This window comes from Buceros rhinoceros, unplaced genomic scaffold (assembly GCF_000710305.1).
Source record: "Buceros rhinoceros silvestris isolate BGI_N320 unplaced genomic scaffold, ASM71030v1 scaffold4032, whole genome shotgun sequence".
NCBI classification, from domain to species: domain Eukaryota; kingdom Metazoa; phylum Chordata; class Aves; order Bucerotiformes; family Bucerotidae; genus Buceros; species Buceros rhinoceros.
In genome coordinates, this window is record NW_010398149.1 from 3,294 (window position 1) to 17,771 (window position 14,478).

The 14,478-nt window shown below is 38.0% G+C and overlaps 1 protein-coding gene across 1 annotated transcript in view; it reads left to right on the forward strand.

Moving 5' to 3' along the window:
* Positions 1-2,063: 2,063 nt before the first annotated feature.
* The window catches only part of TRPC4 (transient receptor potential cation channel, subfamily C, member 4), a 72,097-nt gene continuing 59,682 nt past the window's right edge, over positions 2,064-14,478 (forward strand). The window contains exons 1-2 of the mRNA XM_010130965.1: positions 2,064-2,081; positions 2,869-3,387. Coding sequence (XP_010129267.1) covers positions 2,064-2,081; positions 2,869-3,387 — 537 coding nt within the window. The remainder of the gene's footprint in view (positions 2,082-2,868; positions 3,388-14,478) is intronic.

Consider the following 14,478-nt stretch of genomic DNA (forward strand, 5'->3'; position numbering starts at 1 on the left):
CTTCTATATTTTGGTAAATTTTGATGGTATGAATTTCAAAATGGGTGCATTAGCTTTACGGCTGAGTTACCTTAAGATGAAAGGTTTTGATAAGCTATGAGAAAAACAAGCAGCTTTTGAGTTAATGGACCCCATTTACAAGTCAATCATTATAATGACATGTTGTGTGAAGCTGCGTCTCCATTAATTTTCCAGAGAAGATTGCAGTTATTGACATGTTAAGCCTTCAGTTCTGGGTGAGCATGAAACAAATATTAGTTCAGTACTGTCAGAAAGGACAAAGATAATGACACGCTAAGTGACAGAGGAATACTCTAAGCAGTCGGAAAGTTTGGAGTTACAGCTTTGTATCCTTGAGTTTGCTGCCCTTGCAAATCTCTCCTCTACTCCCTGGTACCCTGACCCTTTCACTAGTTGTGGCAGACACTGTCAGAACAAAACGCATCCCTCTCTGTAAACCTTTTTCAGACCTATGATAGCCCGAAATGTATAAATGAAAAGTTTGAGCTTCTACTGCCATTTTCATCCCTCTCTAGCCTCAGAAGGATTGTCCAAAGTTGCAATTTAGAAAGCAGGGAAGGGGTGCGTGTGTATGTGTGTACTCTCTTTTTTGTATATAATATGTAAGTAAAAGAGAAGGTAGATCTAACACTACAATAACCAGTGAGATTTCGGGCTGGAAACGGGTCTCGTTTTCCCCAATGACACTACAGACACGTGAAAAAACAGATAATGGGTTTCAATCCCCAGTCCATGCTGGACAGTAATAATGAAGCAGTCTGGGCACACAGGCATCCCTGGTGGGCCCTGCACTGTGTCCAGCCAGGAGGTGACAGATGAACCAGGGGTGCCCTGGAAGAGACCTGATAGAGCAGTGTGGACATAGCTGGAGGTTCCTCTGAGAAGGCATATGCCAAGGTTATGTTTCTTGGCCTGACCACAGCTGAGACCAAGCAGAGTGCACAGACCTTCTGCTTGCTCCTCTACTTGAGCATCTTCCTCATCCATACGTACCTTCAGTATATCCTCAGCTGGGTGCCTTACCTCCTGAGTATTAACCCCATATTTCTCTGTATGCCTACACACACTTTGCTATTTTGTTTGTACCTCAGAATAAATAAAGCAGAAGAGAACTTGCTGAGGAGCTACTTGGCCCACAAGCTCTGGTTGTAAACATCTCCCATAAGCCTGCAGGGAGGATGGCTGCTCCCTGTGCATGGGGTCATGAGGGTGGGTGAGCTAGCTCAGGCATCCCACAGTCCCGCTCTAAAACGGTGCATGTTTGAGTGCATGCAAAGGGAGAAAAGGGATTTCCACCCATGGACTCTGTGTACCTTCTCAGAATCCAACACAGCTACTCAAAGTCAGAAATATGCTATTAGTCGTGCAGGGGGATCATTTCCCTAGGGATGCGTGATACAATTTCAAACACCAGATCTCCAGTCTTGGCTTTCCACCCCATGTTGCATGAATAAGTGGCCACCTCCCAAAGTAATTCTCTCATTCAGCTAATTAATGCTTCAGTTCCATTTTACAGTCCCCCAACACCTAGTAGCCCTTATACATAGACACAGTCGCATTGACCAAACGTAGCTGTTTTACACACAGAACTGTTAAAAAATGTACAAAATAGACATTAGAAAAAGAAAGAAAAAATCCATGATCTATGGATTTTATTTATGGATTTAGATCTACAGTTTACCATTTATTTTCAGTTTAATTTTGTTCTAGTTTTCCTTTCCACTGCGTTTCTGCCTGATTCTCTACATTTCATTTTTTGCTCTGCTTCTTTCCCTCCTAAGGTACTAAACATAGCTCATTTCAATTTATTCTTACACTGTTCTCACTTGCTTTACCTATTTCCTATTAACTTGTCTTCTTAGCTATTTGTGTTTTTTCCACCTGGCAACGAGGTCATAGGACTCCTATCAAACATTTTTTCCTCCCTCCAGTGGCCATCTATTGCCCTAGCCTTCATATTACTTCAAGTTCAAATATTTTTCCTTTTCACTCAGAGCACTCAGTCGCTAATGTGGATTGAGTTTGTAGTTGGTTATTGAGCTATGGACCAAAGGCAATCCGTAAGTGACGATGCAAGTACCATTGTTTTTTTGGCTTGCAAGGCTTCATTTTTTTATATATATATATGAGAAAGACCTTACAGTCTTCTGATAAAATAAACACACCAGAAGACTGAAAATACAGAAATGGTCACCAGAAGAGCCTTTAAAAATGCTCTCTTTGGGCCCTTGTTCTACTGACTTTCCCATTTTCCTCTGAAGAGAGTATGTTTACTTGTGCATGTGAATGTAGAACTGAGCCTTAAGACGTTAAGCTCTTTGCAGCAAGTATCTTTGTTTCTCTGTACAGCAATATTTCCAACCTTCTCTTTAAGAAAACCTATCTTTTCTTTCTCACGTACTTGCCCAATTTATTTTATAACTCTAACTTGCCTGTTCACTGCTTCCTCCAGAGAATCACAGTTATGCCCCCATGATTCTGTCTTCCCTATAAAACTAAGATTAACCAGTGGGAGACAAGAAAGCATTTCCATCTTGCTCACAGCTAGCTCTTCAAGGGACCTGACAGGAGCATTTGTGTCTGCCTTTTCCTTGTTTATCTAATCATTTGCTCTAACGAATCATTGCCCATGGGTTGTTTATGTACAAACCCTGTTGAAGCAATTTATTAACTGGAAAGATGCTATCTTAGATAATTGAATTATTATGTTTAAAGTGTTGACTTCATCTCCAGCCAGAAACAAAGATCCATCAGTAAGTGTACTACCTGGTAAACTATTCATAGCTTAATTTTCTATAGCTTTTGTTCAATGAAAAGGCCTGTAAGTGTTTTTGCCTTTTTTTGCAGGTGCCACCAGTGCTCCTAGACAAGCAGTTTTCAGAATTTACACCGGATATCACACCCATTATTTTGGCTGCCCACACCAACAATTATGAAATCATAAAGCTCCTTGTGCAGAAAGGGGTCTCTGTGCCCCGGCCACATGAGGTCCGCTGTAACTGCGTTGAATGTGTCTCCAGTTCAGATGTGGACAGCCTCCGCCACTCTCGATCCAGACTCAATATCTACAAGGCTCTGGCGAGCCCGTCGTTGATTGCTTTGTCCAGTGAGGATCCTTTCCTTACCGCTTTTCAACTGAGCTGGGAGCTGCAGGAACTGAGTAAAGTCGAAAATGAGTTTAAGTCGGAGTATGAGGAACTGTCACGGCAATGCAAGCAATTTGCAAAAGATCTCCTGGATCAGACACGGAGTTCCAGGGAATTGGAAATTATTCTTAATTACAGAGATGATAATAGCTTGATAGAAGAACAAAGTGGTAATGATCTTGCAAGATTGAAACTGGCAATTAAGTACCGTCAAAAAGAGGTGAGTGCACTGGAGAATATTTAAGCATATTTAGTACTAATGTGATAGATAATAGCCTGAAATACATCCTTTTAACTGAGACAAATTGCTGCCTATCTTTTTTTTTTGTTCTACAGGGTCTCTTCCTTTTTTTATACTTTTAATTGGATGAATTTGAGTAGCTGTTATAGTTTAATAGTATCAGAACTTAAATGTTCTGTTATGGCACAGATTCAAAGAAATTTTATTTCTCTTGCACCCGAATACACATACTCTTCAGTAGTTGTGCTTTGAAGAGCTCCTCAATAATAGAATGAGAAATATATACAGCATACTTCAGATTAGCTTTAATTATGTCTGACAGGAAAAGGAGTGTGTGTTTAAACGCCTATAAAATACTACAGCTACCTCTAGAAAGAGGTTTCTTCAAAAAATAGGTGTTATAAATAGATACTGAAACATAAGATTAATAGCAATGCATGACTCCTCAAAATTTTGACCTTCAGATTTTTTTCATAAAGAATCCAAAATTGAATATAACTGGTTGCCATTTTTGATGACAGTTAAAAATACATGAGTTTGTTTCACTGATACAGATATTCAGTTGGAATCAGAAGATGTCTGCATTTCTTTTAAAAATAATCCGTTTCTTATGTGTGTGCAAAAGCAAAAGAATCAAGTCATAAACATGAGTGAGGAAGACAGTTCCCCCTGATATTTCCAAAACTTCACTTGATCCCTACCCATCATCATGTCAGAAGGTGTTTTATCATCTTGTTTGAAACTTGTACATCCAAAATCAGCTGAACCATGGAAATGTATAGGCAAGACAAATGCTGTAAATAATTAAATATTACTTGTTCATATGAAGTATGGCAAATGCTTAAGAAACTTCTGTCCTATATTGAAATAGTCTATCCATCAATGCTAAATCTGTGTATGGCAAAATATAACGGTAAATGCATTAATATATTAAGTATGTTAGAAAGCTTTGCAGGAACAATAACCAAGCATGTAATGATTCTGTTGTCTATTTGAAATACAATTTAGTAATGATGAGAAGTTACTGTGAAGTTACTATTGAAGTACTGCTGGAGAAATATCTCGGTATCTTGACTTCATATGTCTTCTAATAAGCATTTTTTCCTTCAGGAAATGTATTGCATAATTTTATATTTGATAGTATAATGGTTTAGGCTACATACTCACTGCATTAATAAATGATTTTCAGATGGTACTACTACAGACTTCTTAATGAGTACTACTGCTGTTTCTTGAAAGGCCAATCCTGTCCTACAGTCATATAAGAAGTTCTGGTTTGGACTTTCGTTTTCCAAAGGATTCCTCTCAGGACTTTTTTTTTTTTTAAACCTAAATACAAAGCCTGAATTTTCTTAATTTGAGATAAAGACGGTGAGAGACATCTGTAGGCTGAAATGTCTTTTATAGATGCATCTGATTTCCGTGCCTATTTAAATTTCAGTAGTACAGCTGATAACACTTCACTGACTCTTCATAATAGCAAGTGTTAAACCAATATGGATTTAGTGCAACAATTCTAAATCAGTGGATCTTTTGTATTTTACATACATATTTCATTTCTGTTAGTATTTCCCACTACCCTTACCATTTGAGTCTCCCTGAAATAAAATCAAGTCTTATTAGATTCTTTTGCTGTGTTCCTAAATGTACTTCCTACTAGATGCTAGAGCAAATAGTAGCCATTGTAACTGATTAGTCATTTTATTTCTGATTATTACAACTGTATTCTGGTAGGTATGACTCCAAGGTCAAGAAATTTACCTCAAGCATAACAAATACTTGGATTCTAGCTGTCCTGGTGAATATGGAACATGATGAAAATCGATTAGCTGGATCTTTCTGTTTCTTGTGTAAAGGATGTTTCAGGAACCACTGAATCCAGCAGCCTCCAGGGTCTGGGGATTCTTTTGGCCCGTGCACTGAAGCCCAGCCAGGAGCACCTGGAGGCCCCACGGTCTCCGTCTCAGGCACAAGCATACTGACCAGCCCTGCTTACACAAGACCGGCCCCTTGATTGCCTTCTCCTCTCTGTTTTGACATGCTTGCTCCTCCCTGATCCTTCCCCTTTTCCTACCCTTCCCCAAAACATCCCAAATTAAATATTACATAATTCCACAAGACTCTTCTGATATCCCTTAATAACTTTGAATTTTCCATGAATCCTATGAACTCCCTCAAACATCCCATAGTTACAAAATTGGGGCTGACCCTTCTCAGCACATTTCAGCTGGTCCTTTAATAGCCCATTCATCAGAGGCTGAAAAGTCTTGATCTTCTTCATAGTGTCTATTTTTCCCAAGTTTCTATGTTGAATTTATCACCTTTCTTGTTGTTTCCTATTATACTAATGAACGGTTAACCAGATAATTAAATGAACACATAATTCAATGAACCAGAAACTCTCATATTTCATATACGCTTACCCTACAACTATCTAAGGTAAGCTTGATGAGAGAGACAACTTCTAGTTGCCACAGAGACAACTATGTCTTATTTTCAAATGGCAGGAAGAAAGGTGTGGGCTAGATTTTAACTAGCCCATTAATATATTATTTTGGATTTAACCTGTTTAAAAATACTGCTTTGGGATGATACATCTGCTTCCTGTGCCCTGAGTGTCAACCAGTGTGTGTGTTTTTTGATGCTATCAGTTCTATTTATTGTCTTTTTTTCTCTTACTTAACTTGCCTGCTATCCTGCAAAATGATAAATAATAATTATAATAACAACAATAATAGTAAATCCAACCTAAAACTCTATAAGAAAACAGCAAAACCAGTAAGAATACATTGTCTTGCCTTCTTATCTTACCACCCATCCCTAACACCTTTATTCACAGTATTAACAAAGGACATTGTAGTGCTATATTGGGGTTGAGATCAAAGCTCCGTGAGTAACAATCAGGTATGGTTGTTCAGAACATCCAGACTAAGTCCAGAAACTGCAGCTAAAAGAAACAAAATGATGAAGAATGAGGACAAGTAAAATAGGATCACGTGTCCTTTTATGTTGCTTTTACAATTAATTGCTCAGGTGTTAAAGATTGCTTTTTTCTTTCAAGTTGAAAATAACACAAAAAAAAAATCTTAGCAGTAGTTCCTCTTAGCATTAATTAGCAAGTGAATGTGAAACACATTAGAACTAAACCTTGTAAAGGACTGGAGTAGGCTTTTGACAATACTTCGTTTAATCTTGGAGGCAGAAGTTTGGATAGGAACAGCAGATTTTGGGTATTTGTAGGAGAAGCAGACAAGTGGATGGTGAAGAATTTTCATTGAGAAAAGAAAATAAAATTGACAAATATGAGAAAAACTAATTATCAAGCTGAGAGTTGTTGAGGAGCTTCCAAAATAACAGCGTTTGATCAAATGTAGATCTAGAAATACCTTCTAACAACAGAGAAAGGCTCTTACAAATGACGTAATTAAGCAGGGCTTGGTGAAGTGGTCTGCAAGCCCCTGGTACCACCTCTGCATTATTATCTATGGACATGAAGAAAGCACATTCATTCTCAGAGCTGTCTCCGTTGTTCATAGTCACCAGATGGCCCCTGAAGAGGACCTTCTTCACAAAACAAAAAAACTTTATGCCATTTAGATTTGACATTCTCCACAGTGAAAGGTGCATTTCCTTTCACCCTTGTCATGTACTGTCAAAAGACATCTCAGTGGTATCAGTTCTTGGTTCGTGAAGTCATGTCAGAGGGGACCTACTATGTAGTACCAAGGAAGAAACTTCCCTGATGAAATCAGCTATCTTCTTTCATTAATAACTAATGAGGTTGAAAAAGATTTGCAGTTTCAAGTTTACACTGAACAATAATGTCTGGCAAGACCGTGGATAGTATCTGTTCTGAGTTAGGTGGCAGAAACAGAGAGTATCTGCCAGCACTTATCTTTTGTGTGCTTACCCACATTATTTTTTTTCAGCATAGCATGTGGGGGAGAACACCCAAGGTACCACTTTTTTCTGGTAATTTTGCACCACTGATGCTATTTGATTATAAGCAAAGACACGTTGCTGATGCTTATGGTGCCTGTTTCTGACACCTGCTGTTGGCTGGGCTACAACTAGCGGCAGACAAGAGACATCCCCTGAAGTCATGCAGCCATTGGTCACAAACATTTTGTCTGGCTACTGTATAATATTATCTTTGCTAAGGGAAACTTTCGGTTTATGAAGGCTGTCACTTACAATTTCATTGTGCTAGATTCTAAGCGCACAATGAGCAATGAAAAATAGTTTCCTGTTTTCCTGAACCAAATAAAAATGTTATCTGATTCGACTACAGCTTCATTCAAGGCTGTAAAAGGGAAATCCTCAATTCTGTATGTGACTGACAAGCAGAATTTATTCTACCTGTAATAATAGTACAGCATTCCGAGTTCAAATAAGTGCAAAACCCTGGTGCAACCATGCAGTTAAGTACTGGAGAATAGTAGCAGTCTACAGGACTTAGTAGACAGTCATCTTTGCCACGGATTGCAAAATGCATGTTCTTTTGAGAGTTTATGATAGAGAAATCACAAGAAACCCCAGCATCTCTCGCTCTTCAGTTATCTTTGTTTTAGCTTTGGTTCTGTTTATGTATTATGCATTTATCTGCACTTTTATCTGCATTTTCTTAGGAGAAAAGCTTCTTACTAAAGTCCTTGCTGATTTTCCCGTATATATGAAATAAAGAAAGGGGGAGGATTAATAGATTGAATCAATATCCTCTGGTTTCACAGTAAGCTTAATTAGTACAATTTAAATATTTATACTAGTAATTTATATCTCTGTCTCATCTTGCCTCATACTAACTGTCCCATGCCATTTAAGCTATAGCTATATAAGCTCAAACATAGTAGCAAGATGAGGTTATAATTTCAGGCAGTACCGTCTTATTCTGACATCTTTTCAAAGCAGAGGAAATACGAATGTTTAAGTATATAGCTATTAACTTTTTCTCTTTCACTTTTCAAATGAATAAAGAGTAGGTGGTTTTGGTTTGGTTTGGTTTTCCCCATTCTTAGTTTTCTCTGTTCATCCTTCCCTTCCTCTGTAAGTAACGGATGACTGGAAAATTTTGAATACTTGATATTTGCTGGATATAAAGTAGGTTAAATTCTGCACATTTTAGCTTGACACTCTGGAAATATTTAAATAAGCGTTTTTTATGCTGTTATCTTTAAGAACTAAAGTAAATACATAGTTTATCTAGCATCCATGCATGGTTATGTATCATAATGAGGTGTAGATAAAGAAACAAGAACTGAGTTTGCTAAAAGATAAATAAAGGAAGGACGGTTTTCCCGATCCTGAATTAATTTTTAAAATGGTTTTATTTAAAACATAGAAGCATTTCTAAATTTTAATTTCTCTTTGCATTCCATTTCTACAGAGCCGAATAATCCCTGTTTATCAAAAATTCAGCTGTTTAACCGCTAAAACTCTCCCAAATACCTCTAGTCGGTCTTTTAGCTGTTCCCACTTCCCAGGGGCAGGCAATGGTTTTATGAGTTGTTAGCACCTGCAGAGCCTGAACAGGCAAAGACGCAGAGAAAGAGCGACAGAGGGAGTGGGTTTTAACAATGTAATGCCATTAAAGACATTTAGATTTAACAAGAGTACAAGCTTTATTAATAAGAGTTTCAGGAAAAATATTTCAGGGAAATCATCTTCAGACTAACTTGCTCACTTATTTGCGGGCAGGCAAGAAGTGAGATAGGACTTCTGCCCAGAGGAAACACATCATGGCTCGACTGTTTCTAACGTAAACCTGTATGTTCCCATAAAACACACAGCAATGATTACTGACACAAGCAGTATCACTAAATTATTAATTGGTTACTCAAATCTTAAATACAACAATATGATATTCACATTTCATAGATCAATTCTTGTTTTCTAGGAAAATGGTACTGCAGGATAAACAAGTTGTTTCTTACTGATAATAAAAGCCATCTGTTTGCTTCAAAATGAGATCATCATCTCTTCACTTATTTTCTTTGCAAAACACAGCCTCAATGAAATGGAACCATTTCGCAATGTCATAAATTCAGTGAAATTTTCAATGAAAACATGTCAAATAATTTCAAATTTGTCATTTCATGTCAGTGTCTAAACACTTCATTTCAATAAAGCATTTTGTTTGACTGCAGTTTCTTCTTCACTTTAACATTTTTGACAATTCAATGATTATACCTAATATCATCCATATCACATATTCTACAAAGAAGTATAAATATGATAGAAAGCAAGAATTATTCCTTACCAAAACTGAATATCCCAACAATGCCTAGAGAAAATAATTTTAAAGTACTGAAATTAAATTGCCATGTTTTTAGCAATTTTTTGTAATGTTTAAACTGCCACTCTGTTGACTTTTTATTCAGATATGGAATACAAAATCTGTCTGGAAATGATGGAAATTTCTATAGAGCTCCTCTGGCAGCAAAACAGTTTCAGAGTCTAAGTCAAGCTTTGTGACTGTCTGAGAGAAATTTCCTTTGGAACCACAAATTGCTTACGAGTAGCCATTATAACGAATTGCTCATTAAATTCTTTCAGATGCAAAAACCTGAATTATTGACTCTGCAAGTACAAATGACTTTGGAAACACAATATCTAAGAACTATTCTGTGTTTAAAAAAACCCCACGTGTGAAAGACAAACAGAAACACATCAGCCATATGTTAGCAAGGCACAGTGTATGTGAATATTTGTCAAAGGACTGGAAAGGTGCAGTCAGAAGTCTCCGTGTGAAAAATAACAAACCTCTGCGAAAAAACAGACTCTGATAATATTTGGACATTTTTAACTCCAAAAGGGAGATGTGTTTAGTCTATAAATCGCATAACTGAGAGGAGCGATATGTGCACTATTGGGTCCATGTCTCCCAAAAACCCTTTTCTGCAGACGCTCAGTCATAATATTCAAAAAGTTTGATAAACATTTTTCCAGGAAAGAGCCAGGTACTCTGAAACAGGTCATATGTTAGCTTTGTAAATCATGTAATGTCTCTGTGTTTGTAGATAAAGACTCCATAGATTGTTAAATAGCATAAATTATTGAAGTAGCTTATCTGCTACACATACTTAAAAGTCTTATTCTAGTTGGTTATCTATTATCTCAGAACTGAATGAATAATAGGTGTCCCTGTGGATGCTGTACGTACTGCTGCTAGAAGAAAAATGTTCTTTAATCACAAGGTGGGAGCACATTTGCTTAATACAGCATTTAATTGTGCTTATATTTTAAATGCATGGTGAAGCTCACATACCTCCTAAGGTATGTGAGCAAATTCCTTATACAGTCAAAAGACAGAGGTATGCACAGAGAGACATCCGGCCTGCTCAAGATAAGACACCTAAGTTAACACCAGAGACATCCCTGCTCCCTTGGCTGGATAAGGAAAAAACTTAGCCAACTTACTGCATCAACTGCAGTTTCTACCCTGTGGTAACTGATTACAGATTCTGGAGGCTCAGAGCATGCGTAAGGGGAAATGAATCTCTGCCCTAACTCTTTAATGATGTCTCAGAAAGCATCAATAACCTTTGAATACTATATGCCACATACAAGTTGCAAGCCTCTCATCACAGTTCCAGTTAAAACTATTCATGAACTGACACCAGCCTTTATATTTTGAACACTTGCTCGAAGTAATTAACTCAAAGAGTAACAGACTTGCTGTTAATGAAGTACAGTGGAAATCTCTCATTTCAGTTCCTCTTCTGCATTTTCCTCAAAAGAAATATTGCTGGGATATCTGCGCCAAGTAGGAACAACCAGTGTTCCATATCCCTAACCAGGAATGTACGGCCCTTCTGTTAGGATGTGACTGGCAGCAAAAGATGTTGGCTTTTGGTTTGAAGGAGTCACTACTAAAGCATCTGCAAGCTTCCCTACAAAACTGGTGTAGATTTAGCACCATGAACTATTTTTTTCTACTTAAAATAAGAAAGCAAGTGCTTAACAAACAAAATTCTAGAGAGAAAAATTATTGAGCAAGGTGAGTAAATAAGGTAGTGCACAGGATTTTAACTTGAATGTAAAACTGTAACTGTAGGAATTTACAGCATTCTTTCCTCCCACCATATACTTGCTGGGAATCCGGCTGTCCTTCCTCCCACCCCTGCAATAGCACCTAACGCACAGCTCAGGTTAGATGGTTTTGCTGGGTGATGAGCCCCAGACTGAGCTGTGGTGGGATTTGCATCTGCTGTCTGCCTCTACCCCTCCCATGGTCTCCATCAGCCATTCTTGACTGCTGCCACACCCTCCTTTGTACAGCTCCCCCTCCATGCTCCCCTCATCTTCTGCCATAGTTGCACCAGCAGCTATGCCTCACTCCTCACTACAATTCATTTTGGCAAAGCCCAAGAGCTTCGAATAATTTATATTATTTCAGCTCTAGCAACTGCCCTTGTAGCATGAAGAGCTCATATGGTAGAGTATTTATCTTTCTGTTTCTTAGCTCTCAGGATGCTCTTAAGCAACCCCTCCTCTCTCACATATCTTGTAGGAGGCTGTTATACAAAGCTTTCTGTCCTTCTGTCCAAGATCTAACATTTCCTTGCCTGTGCTAGGTGCAGTTGGCCTAAAAGTGACTGCTAGGCACATTTGAACATGCTGCCTGGAACTTTCACATGCTGTTGCAGGGCAAATTTTCCCACTGCTTGTCAGGACTCCCTCCATTAAAATAAATATTTATTGAACAATAAAACAACATATCCAAAGCAAACTTCTTTTAGGCTGGTCTGCTGATTCTTTTAATCCACCTTCTTCTTGCTCCACTGATATCCACTGAGCATTCTTCTCTTCCCTCCCTACCCTTTGGGTTTTTTTGTTTTCTTGAAACCTCTCTTGTTTCCCATAGTCAGTTACGCAAGAAACAGAATAGTTAAGTAGACAGAACAGTGAACTTTAATCCTTCCTTTGTTACCATCTTGCTCAGTGATTCTGGAAAGTTAATTGCATGTTAGATTCACAAATAAAGTATAGGCATCTCCAGCTTCTGTTTAACATTGTAAGTAAATGTCCTAATCACTTCAAGATACGTGGTATGATCACTAGGGTCACCCTCTGTGCCTCTTGGCTACTCATCCAGTCACTGAAATCCATGTATGGTGAGTTTCCTGGTGCCTTATCCATTCCTGAGAGCTAAAAGGATTCCCAGAAAGGTACATGAACTCTTTCCTCTCTCTGAAGGGATGCTCCTTGAGAGTGCCATAACCATGGAGGGTACCCCCAGTTTATCCTGCCTTGGGATTGTCTCACTGCATTCTAATGAAGTTGACAAGTGTGCTTCAGATCAGATTGCAAGGTGGACTTTGGGACACAGCTAGCCCACAGTCTATATGTAGCTTCAACATCAATTTCCATGTCAGTCCCACTGGGCAGATCCTCGGTCTCGTCTTTCCACGAGAACCTAAAGCTTTAATTTGTGTGTAGCCTTCACCCTCTGTTATGTATTTGGATTATAGGATCTTCAGTGTAAGTTTTGCCTGTTGTTTGTGGGTCCTGTGCTGCACTCACTGCAATCAGTCCTTAGTTACAGATGAGAGCTGTTCGTGCTGTTGTAACACCTTGAGAGCAATAATTAATCATAAGGCTGATTGCGGCTCCTAATGATGAAAGGTGAAGTAAATACATCTGGAATCGTCTTTTCTTTTTTTTTTTTTTAATTCCTTTCTTAAGGCTTGTATTTTACTTGTTTTGTGAATAATACACTCATGACATTGGCAAAACAAATAATCTAATGGTTCATTTCTGCTTAATGAATGAATCTAATCCAACCTACCTAAGCAGAAAGAGGGTATGGCTAGAGCAGCCTATGGTACTCATTGACTCTGTTTCCGCTTTTTTTGTTATTTCATAAAGTTCCTGCTCTAGACTTGCCACAGAACTACTCTATTTCTTAAGCTTCAATGAAATTTTGAGTTTAAAATCTGTATCTGCCTAAGAGAATGTCTTCTTGGGACAGGAAAGGGGATTTGTCTTTGCTTCCATGAGCACAATATCGTCCATTTCTTCACGTTAAAATAAATTCTGAACTTTCTTTTAAAACATAGCAATGAACTAATAATTATGATTTGAGGGCAAAACTCCTGAAGAAATTGCTGTTGTTAGTTGCAGCTTCAGTTGTCTGGAAAACAATGTAGCAATATCTACTAAATACTGTTATAGGGACTGAAGGAAGGATTGGGGGGAAAAAAAAGCATGCCGAGTTTTTACTGAAAGATTGTGAAAACCCTCCTAGTTTTGTTGCCTTAAGAAATCAGTTTTGTCATTCATATCACTAATGAATATAGAATATAAACAGCCTTTCTCACATTTCTGTGTTGCTTAACTTCCCTGGTAATTTCATCTACATTTATATGGTGCTAAGTTTACAGGACTTGATACAACTTAAAACCAGTGCAAAGGCATGCTGAACCACAATAAACAGAGAACTGAAAGCACATGGGGCTTTTTTCAAATATATTTTTATTGAAGTTGGTAGACCATTTAGCAGGTTGTATGTGCTGCATGTTGTGCTTTTCAGTCATGCTCAGGAACTGATCTCTTTATCTGATATGTGACTCCTTTCAGTTTTCTCTTTTTTTCTGCTTAGGTAAATGCTTAGAAAACCCTAGACAAAGAGATGAGGTTGCAGATGCTTCCTATACATCACATCCTGTACACTCCACATTAGAAGGTGTTTCTGGGATTCAACAGATCAACAGTTTTTCTTTCTACAATAGCTCATATTTCCTGTGTCATATCCTCAGTCTTGTATAGACAAATGGTAGAAGAGATGTAGGAATTTAAGCATCTTTAAGGTCTACCTGTTGTTTACAGATGAGCTAGGTGGCTAAGCTCCTGTTACACTCACTAATTTACAGTCAGTGGGTCATAGAGCATGATTCAACTGAACAGGCACTCACAATCAAGTTAGTTTCCTAAGCATAGCTCTCCAGTGTTATTTGAGACAACCTAAGCTATCTGAGATGAATAAACAGATATGATAGATATGGCATAATACCTATATGTGGGGTATGTGGGTATATGTAAATAAGAGGATATGTATCCTTCCAGACCAGA